Source organism: Carcharhinus amblyrhynchos, chromosome 6, assembly GCF_965287045.1.
Source record: "Carcharhinus amblyrhynchos chromosome 6, sCarAmb.v2.hapA, whole genome shotgun sequence".
Lineage (NCBI taxonomy): Eukaryota > Metazoa > Chordata > Chondrichthyes > Carcharhiniformes > Carcharhinidae > Carcharhinus > Carcharhinus amblyrhynchos.
This window is the reverse complement of record NC_137329.1, coordinates 75,372,705-75,390,586: the sequence shown is the minus strand read 5'-3', so window position 1 is coordinate 75,390,586 and position 17,882 is coordinate 75,372,705. Positions and strand designations below refer to the sequence as shown.

Genomic DNA, 17,882 nt, shown 5'->3' with positions numbered 1-17,882 from the left:
ACAGAGCATCATACTCATCCCTGTAACCCCACGTGCTTATCTGGCTAATCCCCCTAACCTTCACATCCTGGGACACTAAGGGGCAATTTACCATGGCCAATCCACCTAACCTGCACATCTTTGGACTGTGGGAGGAAATCAGAGCACCCGGCGGAAACCCATGTAGACATGGGGAGAATATACAAACACCACATAGACAGTCATCCAACACCGGAATTGAACCTGGGTCCCTGGTGCTGTAAGGCAACAGTACTAACCACTGTGCTACTGAGCCACCCTAAAGCAAAATACCAATTAAGAATTCAGCCCAGTTAGCAAATAACTGGGAAGTTCCTCTCTGACCTGCTTAGATCATCAGAATGAGTCCAGATTATCACTCTTGCCTTGATTAATGTTATACAGTCCCTACCCTTTTGTACAGGATGATGTCTACCTCAACCAGAAAAGAGTTCTCACATGAAAGATTTGAACAAACAGCATTCATTGCAGGGGCTAGCACCATGTTCAATTAGGTCCACTATTTGAGAGGATAACAACCACCTCTTCATATCTAAACTAGCTCTGTCTTTCCAAACAAAAACACAATCTACAGCACAGAAATAGACCATTGACGCAGACGAGCTGGGCTGAATATTTAGCTCCGCCTACTTCACCTCACCTTATTTGTATATCATTCTACTCCTTTCTCTCTCCTGCATATGTCTAGCTTTCCCTTAAACGCTATTCAATTCAACTACTCCAAATAGTAGTGAGTTGCACATTCTAACCATTCTCTGGGTAAAAGTGTTCCTGCAGAATTCCCTAATTGATTTATTAGTGACAATCTACATTTAGTCCCCTAATTTTGTACTTCTCCACTAGGGGAAAAACCATTTCCATATTTACCCCATCCAATCATTTGGAAAATTTAAAAATCTGCTTTAGGTCACACCTTACCTCATAGTTATAGGCCACGATACTCCCATCCTGCTGTGTTAATTTTTTAGCGCAGCAGGCTGAAGGAAATCACATGTTGCCCACGGGAATCGCAGGATTCCTGTGAGTGTTCATGCCACGCTTGCACATTCTAGGCCCAGATTTCCGTCGACAGAAATCAGCTGGGAGTTGGGGCTAGCATTTAAATAGTATTTTATATACTACTTAAAAGCCATTAGTGGGTCTCGGACTGAATTCTCCAGGCCCTCCACCTTCTCCCACTCCTGCCAGACCAGTTCACTCCAGTGGGGTTTAGAGTAGCTCCCCACTTAAGGGGCGCTAGCAGCCTGACTCTGCTGGAGTGAAAGGAGGCTAATTGGAGCCCCCAAGGGGTCAGGTGGTGGTGCCCCCTGGGCATGGGCACACTGGCAGTACCAGCCTGTGACCCCAGCACTCTCCAAGGGGCAATGTGCCCATGCCCAGGAGGCACCTTGGTAATGCCCACCAGGGATGGACAACTGCAATGTTTGTCTTCAGATAAGGCATTTTACAGCCTTCAAGACTTAACACTGAGTTCAACAACAACTTCATTTCAATTTTTAAAAATCTTTGTTTCCTCCCACTCCCTCGCAGAGTTATCTGTATCATGTTATGATGTTTTGGTTTCAGAATGTTTACCCTTGTTCCGCTTTTATATTCTGTTATCTAACCTTTATGCTACTGTTAGCAATTTCCTTATCCTTCAACAATATCATTAGCACTATTTGCCTTGTCCATGATCTCTTCATCAAATCTCTCCTGAGCTCCCACCTATCCCAGGCGTTCTATTTTGCTCCACCCCCTCATGAATAATAAAAAAGTCATATTTCTCTCTTCAGCTCTGAAGTGCTCATATGGACTCAAAATGTTAACTGTTTCTCCATCAACACATGCTGCCAAACCTGCTGACTTACTCCATTACTTTGTTTTTAATCTCATCATAACTTGCTTGTTTTTAAAGCCTATTCATTCAGAAATACACCCCAATACTTTGATTTCATTTTTTACTGTCTTTCTTAATGTTTATTCTTGGGGCTTGATATTCGCTGGAAAGTCAGCAATTATGACCTATCAGTAATTACCAGAAGATGGTCATGTGCCTCCTTCTTAGACTGCTGCAGTCCATGTGACTCAGCAACACCTTCCAACCCCTCAACTGCTACCATCTAGAAGGACAAGGGCAACCCATACATGGGAACACCACCAAACTGCTAACTATCCTGACTTGGAAATATATTACAGTAAAAAGTCTGGTGTTGTCAGACTTTTTACTGTGTTTACGCCAGTCCAACGCCGGCATACCCACATTGGAAATATATTACCATTCCTTCCCTGTCACTGGGTCAATGTCCTGGAACTCCCTCCCTAACAGCACTGTGGATGTACATACACCAAGGGATTGCAGTGGTTCAAGGCAGCAGCTCACCACCATCTCCTCAAGGGCAATTAAGGGTGGGCAATAAATGCTGACCTAGCTAGCAATGCCCACATTCCACAAATGAATTTAAAAAAGGTACACCCCATTGTCATTAGTCAATGGGTTACATGATTTTAAAGCACATTGCAGCTTTTAATAATTTGAGAGAGTAGCTCTTGATTCTACCTATAAATCCTAATGAATTTAAACAAACTGTCTAGACGAATTCAGCCCATTCTCTTCAAACTTCAGAGATGGCTGGGGCCCGATAATTGTGTGGGCTTAGATAAACTCTACCTATGCAGTTTTATGCCTCCAGAAATGTGCAACTTCATCCAGGTCTTTTATCCCCAAGTTTTTTAGTTTCCAGTTCATTTTGCGACATGTAATGGAGTACGTGAGAAGTATTGCGGCAGAGGTGGGCTGGTTGGAAGGCCTATTTTGCTTCTCCAATACAGTGGCCCAGCTCACAAAAAGGTCCCCTAAACCTCAACTGTCACTCACCTCCATGCACCTCAGCTCCTCCATTTTCAGACCTCATGAGCCACACAATAAAAGACTGAGAATTATTTTAAAATCATTGAGGGGAAAATTAAAACCCCAACAACATAATAAAACTCTGAACTCAAACACAGCATCATTGATATTAGAAGGAAGAAAAACTTTCTCTAGTGTAAAGAAATGTAATTCGTTAAGTACCTATTAGGTTTGTATACAAATAAGAAACCACATCAAAGAAATATTACATTATTACAGCTGCTTAGAAGTGTCAATCATTCATGATCCCAGAAACAGCTTCAAAGACCATGTACTGATCTGAAACCGAGGCAAAGTTTCATAATGACTACAAACTGCTATTGCGTACATTGCCCAAAACAGATGAACAGAATGGAATCCAATCTTTATTGTAAAAAAAGAGAGCCCATCAATTAAGGGGAGTAAGAGAGGGAGCAGTAGCATGGAAATATTTTCAACTTCCAAATTCTTTTTTAAACAGCCAGAGCTGTAAATTGATTTAAAATAATAGCACAAGCAAAACAGCAATGTTTGTACATTTTTAATTCATTATGTCACTTTGGACAACTTAATCAACTAGTTTAATACATAACAACAATTTCATAATATGGTCAAGATTACATCACTTACCTTTACAAGACATATCCTTATGGCGAATCAAAAACACATTTACATTTCAATACAGCATCTAATAGTGACATTTGAATCTGTCAAATCAATTTACATTTGTCTGTCAGATTTTTCCCCGATTCCTTGGCAGGCATTCTCCAATAAGTTTTTTTTAAGGGCTTTGAAAATCCCACAGTAGCACATGGAAATGGCAATTTTCTTGTAGCCTTCACAATGGGCAGCCCCAACTTTGGAAGAGGTGTGCGTGCATGTTTACACCAGGCCTTCTTAAGGTATGGAATGACCAAATGCAAATGCTGTGGGGTCAGGAAGGTAGAGGAATACATTTTTTCCTGATTCCCAATCCAGCCCCTGATCTTTTTTTGAAACTCTTGTCTCTAGGACAAAGTTCTAATTGGAGGTTGAATTTCAATTTCAGGGTTCTTTTGGAGAACTTAATCTGATTAAGTGTCCCTTTCAAACATCTGCAGGCAGGAAAGTGAGCAACGTGTCCATCAAGTTATGTTAGGAAGTGGCCTATCTGATTCAATGAGGTCCATAGCATTGTATGCTTAGTATCAGCAAGAGATGCACTATTGTAGATTTTGAGACAGTCACCTGTTTTGAATATATAATTGAATATATATTTGGGTAGTCTGTGGCATTGGAAACAAGATTCATTACCAGACATGTAGTGCAGGGTAGTGAATTGCATAGAGCAAAGCTGAAGAGAATTTTTGTTGTATCAGAGATAGGTTTTGTTGCATATTGATGACATGAGGAGCATGGCTTGTTCAACTTGGAGGTGATGTTGGTGGATTAATACCATGAGGACTGCCTGGATTTGAGAGCTGAGGCAAGGAAGAGATAAGTAAACAAATCATACAAGTACACAAAAGAATGGAAGTTAGAATTGACCCTTTAGCCCTTTGAGCCTGCACCACCATTCAATTCCACCTTCCCATAAGGTCCTCATATCCCTTCATCTTCATGAAACTGCCAACTTCTATTCTGAATGTGATCAGCAATTAAGCATTCTCCGTTCTTGGGATAGAGAATTTCTAAGGTTCACAATCCTCTTCCCTTACTCCAAAATGTTATTTCATGTTCTCTAATCCATAGACAAGAAACATATTTTCTCAGAAACCAGGCTGTCAAGCTCCTCAAGAATTTTATATGTTTTAATTAGATCATAATCATCTCTTTCTAAATTCCAGGGAATGTTCATAGAATCATAGAACCCTACAGTGCAGAAAGAGGCCCTTTGGCCCATCGAGTCTGCACTGAACACAATCCCACCCAGTCCCTAACCCCATACTCCTATATATTATATCCACTAATCCCTCTAACCTACGCATCTCTGGACACTAAGGGGCAATTTCTTAGCATGGCCAATCAACCTAACCCGCACATCTTTGGAGTGTGGGAGGAAACCGGAGCACCTGGAAGAAACCCACGCAGATACGAGGAGAATATGCAAACTCCACACAGACAGTGACCCGAGCCGGGAATCAATCCCAGGACCCTGGAGCTGTGAAGCAGCAGTGCTAACCACTGTGCTAGCGTGCTGCCCTTATTGATCCAATCTACTCAATTTCTCCTTATGGGACAATCCCCTCATCCCAGGTACCAGCCCAGTGAATCTCCATTGCACTTGCTAAAGACAAGTCAGTCTTCAGGTCACACCAAATGTTTTAAAATTTAAAATGAAAATGAGACTATACACTAATAAAAAACATTGTGTTGGAGACTTTCCTCAATTTTTTTTAAGAAACAACTGAACTGTACAACAGGAATATTCTCAGGCTCATTTGCTAATCTGTGCTATTGTGCAGTTCCAAGCAAGTGATTTTCTATTTACTTGATTGGTACAACTTATTGCATTAGTACAACTGTGATCTGGCTCAGGAAAGGTAAAAAGTGACCAATTTGGATTGGCAGACCACTACGTTATAAACGTATCTACCACATGGACTGCAGTGGTATCAACTTCTCAAAGGCAGTTAAAAATGGACATTAAAGAACAGACAACTGGACAATTAAGAATGAGCAAATGCTTGCCCATCTCTTAAGAATAAACTAAAAAAGACCGACACAGAAGAATGTGCATAACTCTGACATCCCTCCAGTTGAATAATTGTGGACATTTTCAAAGCTAACAGACATAAATAGAAGAAATTTGAATGAGGTGCCAGAATGTGCACAGCATCAGAGAAAAGATACTGGCAGAATCCAACAAACTAAGAAAAAAAGTAAACATTGTGCTGTTTTTAAACTACAACGTTTATTGATATGCAAGAGAAAATGGAAATGTAGTAAGTAGCATGTTAGTTTACCAGAAAATAGGATAAAGTGTATACTTAAACAACAACACAAATTCTACATTATTCATTGTATAAATGAAGCACGTTCAAGTGCCTTCATTAAGAAGCTGAGCTGCTTTCACATAAACCTGGTCAAAGAAATATCTTGAAGTGCTGGAGGGTGAAAATTGCAAGGTGGGGTGTAAGGCATGTTTTTATTGGGTGCAGACGGTGGGGGACAAATTAACTAAATTACATCTACAAATATCATGATCATGTAAGTGGTTAAAACCATATTCATACGTTAATATCTATAAAAACTTTATTTAGCACAAATATTTTATTGCTGGCAAAATAAATAATGCAAACCAAAACTCAGCACAGAGTAGATATGCTATATCCATGGAAATGTACAGAGCGTCATCTGCATTTCAGTCAAAGACAAAAGATGGAGCAATTAATAAACATGATGAGAATGGAACTTCACGAGTAATTTGAAAATAAGCAGCGCTGGTACTTCTCTTAAAAATAACCTGCTTCAAGTATTAACAGAAATTCAGTAACGCTTCTTAAAGTTTGAAGCACTGCAGATTGTTTTAGTCACTATGACGGAATTACTGATGGGTTTGTTAACTAGATTGAGGAATTTGCATTTTTAATCTTACAACTTTGAAATAAGAGGAAGACCATCATACATATCTGCTTTTAATTTAAACCAGTCAGATACTTTCTGAAGCATGCCCTTTTCCTGACTAAGTATCCGAGCAGCTTTCCTGAGCTTCGGTTCATTCCGTTCAAGGTACCGGGTCCCATCCATCTGCAACTGATTTAACTTCTCCTTCCGGTTTTCATCCAACACTACATCCTCACTCATGAAAGGATTGAACCTGAAGTAGGTGTCAGGAGGCAGAAGGGCATCAAGCATGGTATGAACTTCTGAAATAAATGTTAAAAAAAAAACTGCTCAGGAGAGTTCAAGAATTGTTAAAAATAAAATGAAGCAGATACATATTAAAAAATGAAGTTTACATTGAAAAGCTGAAAAACAATTGTGCACATTGCATAATTTTATATACGTCACCTTTCAACGTTTGATGGTAGAGTCTACGTACTGGATGAATGGCCTACATGAGATAAATTAACTTTTCTTCCTTCATATTTTATGAAAGAATGTTTATACTGTAAGCATTTTCAGAAGGAATGCCTCTTGGCCAAGCTTAGCACAGACCCAAAGCTACTTGTTCAATAAGTGAAAGTGCTGTGTAAGTTCAGTATTCCTATTTCCTACAACAGCTTCCATGCCACAGAGGTGTAACTTTAGTGCTAGGTTGCATAGCATTTTGAACTGCTGGAGAGGCAGCCAACGGTAGAAAGTCAATGCAGTTAGTGCATAGCAATTTGGAAAGTCTCAAATTATTTGCCAGGGATCCATTATAACAAGTGGGAGGCTCTGTATTTAAAAATATAAAATGACACAAGAAAATCTTGTAAATTTTTGTTCCAGCTGAAGTATAGAACAGGTTCAGTTCAGTAGAAGTTCTTTCACCACTGGTATCTCCCTCAACATCCAGAAAACTCTCAGACCTTTCTGTCATCACTCTATAGTTTATCCATACCAATGGAAATTAAAACTGCTTTTCTCTTCCTCTGGACTCCTGTTCTAAGCAACAGCATAGTTTTTCTACTGATGGCTTTGCTTTAACTTCCCTAAACTGCTAACCCCTTGGTAGCACATCTTTTCACTTCAAGAGTTGTAAACCCTCATTAAAATGTATGTATACAAACAGGGCCCTAGACTGGCCTGTAAGCAATATCTTGTTCTTAACACCACAAATACAACTTACTTAAAATTGGGCGGATTCTTACCAAATATGGTAAAATGGCACAGTGCCAATCTGTGTCAAGGGGCAGTACCAACCTGTGTCAGGGGCAATACTAGGCAGTGCTTGGCCATGTTGCTCTCCCCGAGGGACTATACTTGCCTTTACATCCCCAAGGGGATCCTAATGACAGAGTCACATTTGGGTGAACTTACTGTAAATATATAATGGGGTGATGGGGGAGGGGAGGGAATTATTTAATGATATTTAAATTCATTAAAATAAGGTTCTTGCCCTCGGTAGACATGAATTTCATTATGTCATTGGAGAGGTACGACAAAAATCAGAAATTGCAATCTTGCCAGCGAGATTCACCGGTGTTTGAGGATCTCGACAACCATCCCCTCCCATTCCCAGGAACAGAGATAGCAGGCTCAAAACTGTCCCCATTATATCAGCTTTATAACAATTAGTAGATTTATTTCAATTTGCCCATTTCCACAAATGATCTTAAGAGATCAAGCCAAGTAAGCAGCTCAAATAGCCCAACAATGCTTCAGACTCAAACTAATCATAAGCAATGGCAATGTAGGTTTGCCTACATTATTTAAAATATCACAAAATATCCTTTAGTAAAGCTCAGTGAACAGCCCTCAGTGGATTCAAATTCCAGTGATAAAGATGTCTCTCACCACCTTTACTTCATGTATCAAATGGGGTCTCAATCAGCTGCTGTTTAACACCAAGAATAAAGGATGGTTTATAATCAAATAGTGCCACTTTTAGAGAACTCTTCAGATATAATTGAAGCTTTTGTGGCATATGGAAGTGGTACTCAGCTCTCAGGAATAAAATCAAAAACAAATGGAAGCAGGCACTGATTTAACGGATGAGGGGGTGTGGAGGGATTGCTCGGTTGACTAGTTAGTTCAGAATAATACCAAAACCGTGGGTTTGATTCCTGTTCCGGCTGAAGTAAACTTAGGACCAGCCTCCTTATCCTGCTGCTGCAATTAGAAAGTGCTGGCAAACCAACACTGACAAAAATCTGCCAAGAAAATGGCTCAGGATCAAGCATCAGCAGAATATCAGCCAGGGACCTGCCTCCAGGCAGAGCGCATGTAGCATGACATTGGTTTAAAGCAGGAGTATTCCACAAACTGGCACTCGTTGCCCAATTACCTCATGCCTATTTGTGCTTATATTTCTCGTCGGCAGTTTTTCCTCGTTTCAATTTTTGTGGACTGGAAGTTTTGAGAAGACTTCTAATTAGCAGTGTTGCCTCATTGGGGAATCAACTGCAAGTTAGAACATCAAGGTGTACAAATGTCAGAAACTTTTGACAAATGCAAGCTAACTAGGGTACAATTTAGAGATTGCATGCAGCCTGTGAGGCCTCTGTAATTTGCAAAGACAAACACATGGACAATACATGGTTTACGGTACATTATATGGGACTAAAATAAGACATTTTCTTTTTAAAAGATAGTGCCCCTGGATATAAGACAGCATTTATGGGGATCAAATTGGCTCATCACAAGAATTTGGAGATGCCAGCGTTGGACTGGGGTAAACGCAGTAAGACGTTTTACAACACCAGGTTAAAGTCAGATGACGCCTGATGAAGAGGCAGCGCTCCAAAAGCTAGTGGCTTTTGCTGCCAAATAAACCTATTGGACTTTAACCTGGTGTTGTGAGACTTCTTACTGTCATCACAAGGAGGCAGGGAGTAGATACTGCACTTGAAAGAATTTTAAAAAATGCAAAACTATTTGCATTTATTCCATTGAAGACCAAGTTTTAAAACATCTGAAAGACAGTCATGCTTAAAAACCTTTCCAATTCCAGAAGTCAATTAATGGTTTATCTTTCATCAAGAATGGTTGCATGCATCATAAATTGTACTTGATGCACATTTACCACATTTAGTCACTAATGCTCTCATTAATCACCTCTGCCCAAGTCATATGTTAAAAAGGCCCAAGTGAAGTCTGTAGCATGAAAGTTCACAAGATTGGATTGAATCATGGCATTATGTTCACAGCTTGGCTATATACATGCACACAGGTTTTCAGTAATCACACATGTTTTAGTATCTCTGCTTTTCAATTTTTGTCACCATCAACGATCAAATCCATTACTTTTGAGCTGCTTTACAACTTATTTTGTTTGATCTGATATTTTGTAACATTGACTAATGTTAATTCTGCATCAGGACAGTTTAATTTCAGAACACGGAAGCTCAGTTAATGACCAAGGAAATCTCTTTTGCAGTTATCTTACAATGACTAACCTTCTGTATCTGTGGCACTGCTAATTACATTAGTCAGTTTTGCCTTGAGGCTTGTATAGGTCATATTGTTTTTCCCCAGTGTTTCGTAGCGTCCTGTTCCAAGGGAGATTACACACTGAAATGGTGTGTTTGGCCATAAACGCTTGCACTCATGTATGGCCAATGCGCACGGATTGTTAATGAGCAAACCACCATCCTATAGGAGGGAAAACAAATCGATTATTTAACCAAATTGGCAACAATATTCCACCGGATATTTACCAAATTCTCCTCTTCCAAAGGCATACATTTTGTAGAGTTATAATTCTAACGGAGTCAGTTATTCTGTTGTAACAGGATGAAATAACTACTCTTCACCAGTGGGCATTTGTAGTTTGTAAAGCATCAAAGTCAAGTCCAAAATTGTCGACTCTACTCCCAAACCTGAATACTTTCCAGTAGCAGTCATTAAACAGTCATCAGAGAAGGAAACTTTGGCTGATTTCCAACCTTCTCTTGTCACATCTTGTTCAGGGACATGAAAGCAATTGTAGCCTCTAGTGTCAAGCCAGTTGAGATCAACTGACCCAGCATAATGGAAGTCAACATAATGGGGCTAGTCATTTAAAGGCTCAATTTTGGAGTGCCTTTATTAATTAACTCATACTTTCAACATCTATCATCAAAAATTTGTTTAAACACATTCGGAAAAGTGGGGGGAAAAAAATCAGAAACAGGCTTAAGTAAGCAGGTGGAAAGCCACACCCAGCATCTTCCATATTGACTATTCTTCTAGCCTCTTTCAGAAAGGCTACCAATTGAGGCCAAACTGGGGGAAATTAGAGATGTTGTGCCACCAGACTGGACTGTAATTACATAATTCACTAGGGACCTTTTTAAACATGAAAGAAAATATTCCCTTCATCTCATTACCCCAAGATGGTATCAAACCCAGATCCAACAAGTGAAATGTTTTAATTAGGATTCTGTCCAAAACACTTGCTTTTTACAAAAGCAACTTCACTAAAAAAAACACATTCAAAAATATCAACTGTCAAACTATAAGAAAACTTGTAAATTTGGGACAGCCAAGTGACTTGGATCAAGTGCCCTTTATTTGCAGGGTATAAAGTGCTCTACAGCCCCAGACATGCTGAGCAATGGTATTATTTTCATACTGTTCATTTTAGGTAAATAGACCAGCTATATTGTATTGTACAGGATTAGTTATATCTCCTGCAGCTTTCCCTTTTTTCTCCTGCATGTGGAGATGGACCGAATTCTGTAGTCATTATTCTGTATGTATCATTCTGTAGATTTCAATTCATTTTGGATTGTTGCTTCTAGCTCATTGTCATCCTAAAGTCCTTTTCCACTGAAGAAGGGATGTCCTGATTCTGGATTCCATGATTTTCATAGTTTGTGAAGAACAAGATGGCTGTTGTTTGGCAGGAATGCCTGGCAGATCCCAGCCAAACTACAGGCCGGGGGGACTGATGAGAAGACATAAACATCCTACAGATCCCTATTCAGAACCCACTCTGTCCATATGTTGCAGCTACTGAAGTCCAAAGTTTTGTGAGGTGGGTGTTGTACTGTTAGCTGTTTACCTGTACTTAACATTTTGTCTTTTTAGTTCCTGCAAATTAGTGCATGTGATAATCTGACCGTTTAATTGTCAGAGGAGTCACTGTCAAAGATTGCTGGATATCCTATGAAGCACCTCAAAACCTTAACACTGATTGTGGTAGCTGGAAATATGTTTGCGTATTTTTAGTAGTTAATACGATTTTACTTTACTTAAAATCCTATTACAAAAGCAATGCTGAACTATTTCAGTCATTGTGATGTTTCCTTAACCACAAGAGCTGCTTACAATAAATCAAAGTAGCCTTATGAATAATCAATTTATCCTATGTGAATGAATTATTAATTATGAATTATTAATTTTGCAGATTGAGTTTATTATAGTACCTGCAGATCCATGTGTATGCATTTTTATACTCATGGTTTATTTGTCAATTAACTGTCACATGAAACAAATTAAGGTACTGGAAACGGTAAGGTCAAAAATGTGACAAAGATGACTGCAGGACTTCATTTCAAAGTAACAGATTATAAAGTGCTCATGACTCTAGCAAATGAACTGCAACAGGGATTGATTAATGATGCCAACAAATGAGTTTGGTGCTCACTGACACAAGCATACTATTCATATAAAGAGTGAATGAATGATCTAATCTAATAAAAGAAAATGCCAGTTGTGACAAATTACAAAAGGAAAAGCTGAAATGATTTTCAATCAGCTGTAAAGTAATCCTGCACAAGGAATGGAAACCATTGTTTCATAACATACCCGGTTTAACGCATATCCTTTACCTATGGGACAAAAAGAAAAAAAAAGAAAATAATGCTCCAACATATATTTCTTTGTATACCACTTTCTTTCTCCAAGTGCATATATTTTAAATCTCCTCTAACCAACCTATAATAAACAACTAACTTGTAGTTTACAAAGCAGGATGATGAATCTACAGGCTTCCTACATAAACAGTGTTTTATGACCTGTCTGTCATACACGCTCAGATGCGAAACCTATTAAATCTGCAGTATTAATCCCGCCAGTAGAACTGTCAATTCCTTTGCTAGATAAAGCATTTTGTATCAAAATGAAGGTGCACAATGTAGTTTGAAAAAAGAGAGAGGAAAAGAAGAAGAGAATAAATCCAGGAAGGTGGATCAGGAAATAAAAATGGCCTCTATGCATCTGTAAATGAAGGATGGTTCTTCATCTGAAAAAAAATGACCTATTTCCTGAAACCACTACTCCATCCACATTTCTAAAAAATTTTTAGATGCTCCCAATCCCTTTGGGTAATGCAAAGGATTTCTGTTTTCATTCCAGGAGTCTTCTGTAAAAATAGAGTGGCTACATTTGCAAATGTTTTACTGAACCTACTGTTTTCTACTGGACGCATAGAATGAATAAGTGATCTACCAGAGTCAGAGTGCAAATATTCATTTGATATCACAAATAAATAGTTCGCTTTCCTCCTGATGCTGAAAGCACCTGCTCCTCAAGTGTCTTTATTAATGGGATTTGCCAGCGACAAGATAATTTATTACATGTTTCTAGATTAAATTATTCCGAAGATAAATCATTCTATGTTGGTTAATCTTTCAAAAATTGAGCTACATTGCAATAATGTTCATTTCTAAGAGGGGAAAAAATGTTTAATTGGCAAACAACTTCCAAAAAGAGAACATTTAGTCAGTCATATATACCACTTAGAGCAGTGGTGGGCAACCTGTTGCCCATTAGACATTTTGTTAACCATTGCCCACATGTAGGGCTGCTACATTCTGCCAAATTTCCAAATGTATAGTCTTTTTAAACTTACCAGTATGACAGAAGTGACACACAGGTAAAGCAGGGGCACATGCTGACTGCACACAACATTGACTGCAAGAGCCACGCGCTCTTTCTGTTTTCCATTTTACCATTTGAAGTTGATGATAGTCCTATTAATATACGATTGATTCAGCATTTTCTATAATTTGTGGTGAAATATTCAGCATATATTAAAATGTATTCTATGTAATTCATATGGTCATGATTAATCAATAAGTCCAATAACAATCTTATGGCCCTCTATAAGAGGGCCATTAAGGTGACCCATTCACTAGCCCAGGTTGTCTATCACTGATTTAGAGCTTTCTTATTTAAATTTTAGCTTCTATTTCTTTCCTTTCTGAGCTTACTCTTACCTGCTAGCACCAACTTTCGATTAGAATAACTTGTGACGAACAGTCCATCCTAATGCAACAACAGGTTCATAAAGAAAGCTATCAGAGTGGTCCTCCTGTCTCTTTCAATAAAATTACTGAAAAAACATGCATTGAACTGACCATGGTTTTTAAATCTGAATGCACGTCCTTTGAAAAACCTAGTTCAATAAGTCAGAGGTTCAACCAAATCTTCAAGGGGATTTAGGTGGTTGTCATCAGATGGGGTACCTGGACGAGCACTCAGATCCTGCACAGACCAGTTGGCAGGTGGTATTCGTAGACATCTTTAACCTCTCTTTACACCAATCTGAGGTCCCTCTGAGGTTAATCCTACAAAACTCATCTCTAAACTCCGTGGCCCAGAGCTCAGCTCCTCCCTCTGTATCTGGATCCTGAACTTCCTAATTCACAGACCGCAATCAGTAAGAATAGGCAACAACACTACTTCCATGATCATCCTCAACACCCATGCCCCACAAGGTTGTCTCCTCAATCCCTTACTATGCTCCTTAGATACCTATGATTGTGTGGCCAAATTTCCCCCCAACTCAATTTTCAAATTTGTTGATGACACCACCATATTGGGTTGGATCTCAATGACAAGACAGAATACAGGAAAGAGATAGAGAATCTGGTGAACTGGTGCAGCGACAATAATCTTTCCCTCAATGTCAGCAAAACGAAGGATATAGTCATTGGCTTCAGGAAGAGTACTGGAGGACATGCCCCTGTCTACATCCATGGGAATGAAGTGGAAATGGTCAAGTTTCCAGGTGTCCAGATCACCAAAAACCTGTCCAAGTCCCTTCATGCCAACGCTATAGTTAAGAAAGCTCACCAATGCTACTACTTTCTCAGGAGGCTAAGGAAATTTGGCATACCCGCTAAGACTTTTACCAACTTTTCCAGATGCACCATGGAAAGCATTCTCTCTGGTTGTATCACAGCTTGGTATGGCTTCTGCTCTGCCAAGACAACAAGAAACTACAAAGGGTCGTGAACGAAGCCCAGTCCATCACGCAATCCAGCTTCCCATCCACTGATTCTGTCTACACTTCCCACTGTCTCAGAAAAGTAGTATAAATTAAGGACTCCAGGCAACCAGACATACCCTCTTTGAAATTGAAGATCAAAAGAGCAAACAAAATACCAAGAAATGACCTTCAAAATATTGGAAATCATCAAAACCAAATTAGTGAAAGCGCAACTTCAGAACAAGTTTTGTTTTCAAAAGTCTTTCACTTAGGCAAGGAAAGAAGTGTTAGATCTCAGTATATATTGCCTGTCAATTGCTCAGCCCCATCAATAATCATTGTCCTCTCACCTTGTTTATTCTGTGCACAGAGTTGATGTCAGAATTCCAAATTAATGCATATTCCAAGAGCAGACCTGCTTGCTCCACCTGGTTTCCGAAAAGCCAAACACCACACTTGGATTGAAAGAGAAAGTTGGTGTCCCTGCTGGCTTCCCGGTATGCTGACCGTTTCAGGCATTTCAGTCTGCTGTCTGCATAGGAACCAACCTGACAAGTTGAAGCTCGTTCCTCTCTGGCATTCTGATTTGATGAAAAAAATGCTAAATGGAAAATGTAACCTTGTCTCAAAACTGCAAAGTTGATAGTGATTGGAGAAAGCAGTTTTGCAATGACAAAGTTTTGAGTAAAATGGGTATTATAATTTTATTTCATTGTGTGCAGTTTTGGAGAATAGGTATTCTTCACATCACTGCAGACTGCGAAATCTATAAGGCTGTATTATACTGGAGGGGCCTACAGCACCTCATCAGAAATGACTCCGCTGAATCCATAGCAACCGTTCTGCAACAACAGCTGTGAGGAAGCACTTGGAATGTATCGATGACTTAAAACAGTATGACAGAAAAGATTTCAGCGACCTTCAGTGTAATGTGCGAATAAGAACAATTCTGCTCTTTTCTGCTTTTGTTCAATTCTCTATACAGTGAAATAAAAATTTAAAACGGGTAACTAAAGGTTATTAAAATAGTTTAATTGCTTGTGAGATTATTTCAACACAGTTTATTGAATGCTTTATGTGAAAACCTATAAAAACTGGACTGTAACAGATAGAACAGAGAGCTTAAATTATGACTTTACAACCCTTTCATTTTACAAGAAGCTTGTAACCAAATTACAAGATGGAACATATTCTGTAAACTCATTACATGACTTACAGTTTCAAATAAACTGAAATGTTAACCAAGAGCCAAGGCTTCAGTTATCACTGAACATTTATTCTAACGAATGTAACATATCATGATAACTGGGAGTTACCATTAAATGTAGCCAGGTCATTTTTTCTGTGTTTTGGAAATTTAATATAGCAGCACCAATAACGAGAGTATTTAAAATAGAGAGAAAAAAAATGAAGAATTTGGGTTTGTGATATACTACTTGCCATTTCCCTTTCAATCATTACTTCTGGTCAATTTTTCCTTTTCTCTTCACAGTGCTGACTTCTGTCGATTTAGTACCTCGCTCAAGTTGGCAGCGTTCATTCCTAATCCAGTCAGCAAGCATTAGTAGGCCGTAAGCACAGTGGGTCTCCAAGTTATATCCAACATTATTCTCACACAATGACTACATAACCTGATTTTCCTCAAGGGACGTGGGGTTCGATATTTGGCTGATTATTCCCGTACACAAATCAGGAGTGTTATTTACTGCCTATGACATCAACAAGTTGCATTAATATAGTGACTTTAACACAGTAAAGTGTACACAGGAAGTACAATCAGACTAAAAAATGATATTGAGCCAAACAAAGAGACATTAGGACATGCGATCTAAGTGCTTGATTGAAAGATAGATTTTCAGCAGAGTCTTAAACGAGGAGAAGAAGTGGCGTTGGGGACGAAATTCCACAGCTAAGGACTTAGACTGCTGAAGCCAATGATGGGGCGAAAGAAGGAAGAAAGTACACGGCATTAGCACTGAGGGAACATAACAGTTTTCAAAAGCTGGAGACGATTTTCGAGAAATAGAAGGACTAGGCTAAGCAGCGATTTGAACAGAAGGCTAAGCTAAGTTTAAAGAATTCAACAGATATCAGGAACTGAAGCAGCATTCATTTGTATTGCTCTCTTTTCCATTAAGAAATTCATAATTCCAAAATCTTTTTAGCCAATTTGACTGAGCCAATGGTATGAAAACTGAACAAATCCTATTCTGGGAACAACCAGCGTAAAGACCACCAAACTATTTAACCACAGAGGAAAAAACTAGTGGAGCCCAGCGCTGGTCTTTCATTATTGTGCATCAGGAATTACCGAGTCACAATCAAAATTGTAAATAGAACAGAAAACACAAGAAACACTCAGCAGCTCAGGTGTCATCTGTGGAACGAACAAAGAATAACATCTCAAGTTGATGATAACCCTTCAGAAGAACACGAGGAAAGATAGAAATGTAATCATTTTTGACAAAGCAAAAGGGGAAGGGAAAGAACAAAACTGAAGGTCTGCGATAATGTGGCAGTCAAGAGAAATTAAACGGCTAACATTCTGTTGTAATGGGTTCAAAAGTATGAGATGTGAATGGCTAGCTAGCACCTGTCCGACTGCAAAGTTATCAAAAAAAAGAGGAAAAACTTAACCAGCAAAAAAAAAAGTAATACGGAGGCAGAGATTTGCTCCAAAGTTATTGAATTCAGTGTGAAAATTCAGCAGGTGGAGAATGCAGAAAGATGAGGTGCTGATCCTCAAGCCTGCGTTGTACTTCATTGGAACGTAAGAACATAAGAAGTAGGAGCAGGAATAGATCATCTGGCCCCTCGAGCCTGCTCTGCCATTCAATAAGATCATGGCTGATCTTTTCATGGACTCAGTTCCACCTACCCGCCCGCTCACCATAACTTAATTCCTTTACTGTTCAAAAATTTATCTATCCTTGCCTTAAAAACATTCAATGAGATAGCCTCAACTACTTCACCGGGCAGGGAATTCCACAAATTCACAACTCTTTGTGTGAAGAAGTTCCTCCTCAACTCAGTCCTAAATCTGCTTCCACTTATTTTGAAGCCGTGCTCCTAAGTTCTAGTTTCGCCTGCCAGTGGAAAAAACCTCCCTGCTTCTATCCTATCTATTCCCTTCATAATCTTATATGTTGCTATAAAATCTCCTTGCATTCTTCTGAATTCCAATGAGTATAGCCCCAGTCTACTCAGTCTGTCCTCATAAGCCAACCT

At 39.1% G+C, this 17,882-nt stretch overlaps 1 protein-coding gene across 2 annotated transcripts in view; it reads right to left on the bottom strand.

Moving 5' to 3' along the window:
- Positions 1 to 3,415: 3,415 nt before the first annotated feature.
- The window catches only part of pnpla8 (patatin-like phospholipase domain containing 8), a 73,581-nt gene continuing 59,114 nt past the window's right edge, over positions 3,416 to 17,882 (bottom strand). For both annotated transcript variants that reach the window (XM_080190687.1, XM_080190686.1), the window contains exons 9-10: positions 9,913 to 10,108; positions 3,416 to 6,735 (exon numbers count right to left, since the gene is read on the bottom strand). In XM_080190687.1, the coding sequence (XP_080046813.1) occupies positions 6,461 to 6,735; positions 9,913 to 10,108 (471 nt within the window). In that variant the 3' untranslated portion in view covers positions 3,416 to 6,460. The remainder of the gene's footprint in view (positions 6,736 to 9,912; positions 10,109 to 17,882) is intronic.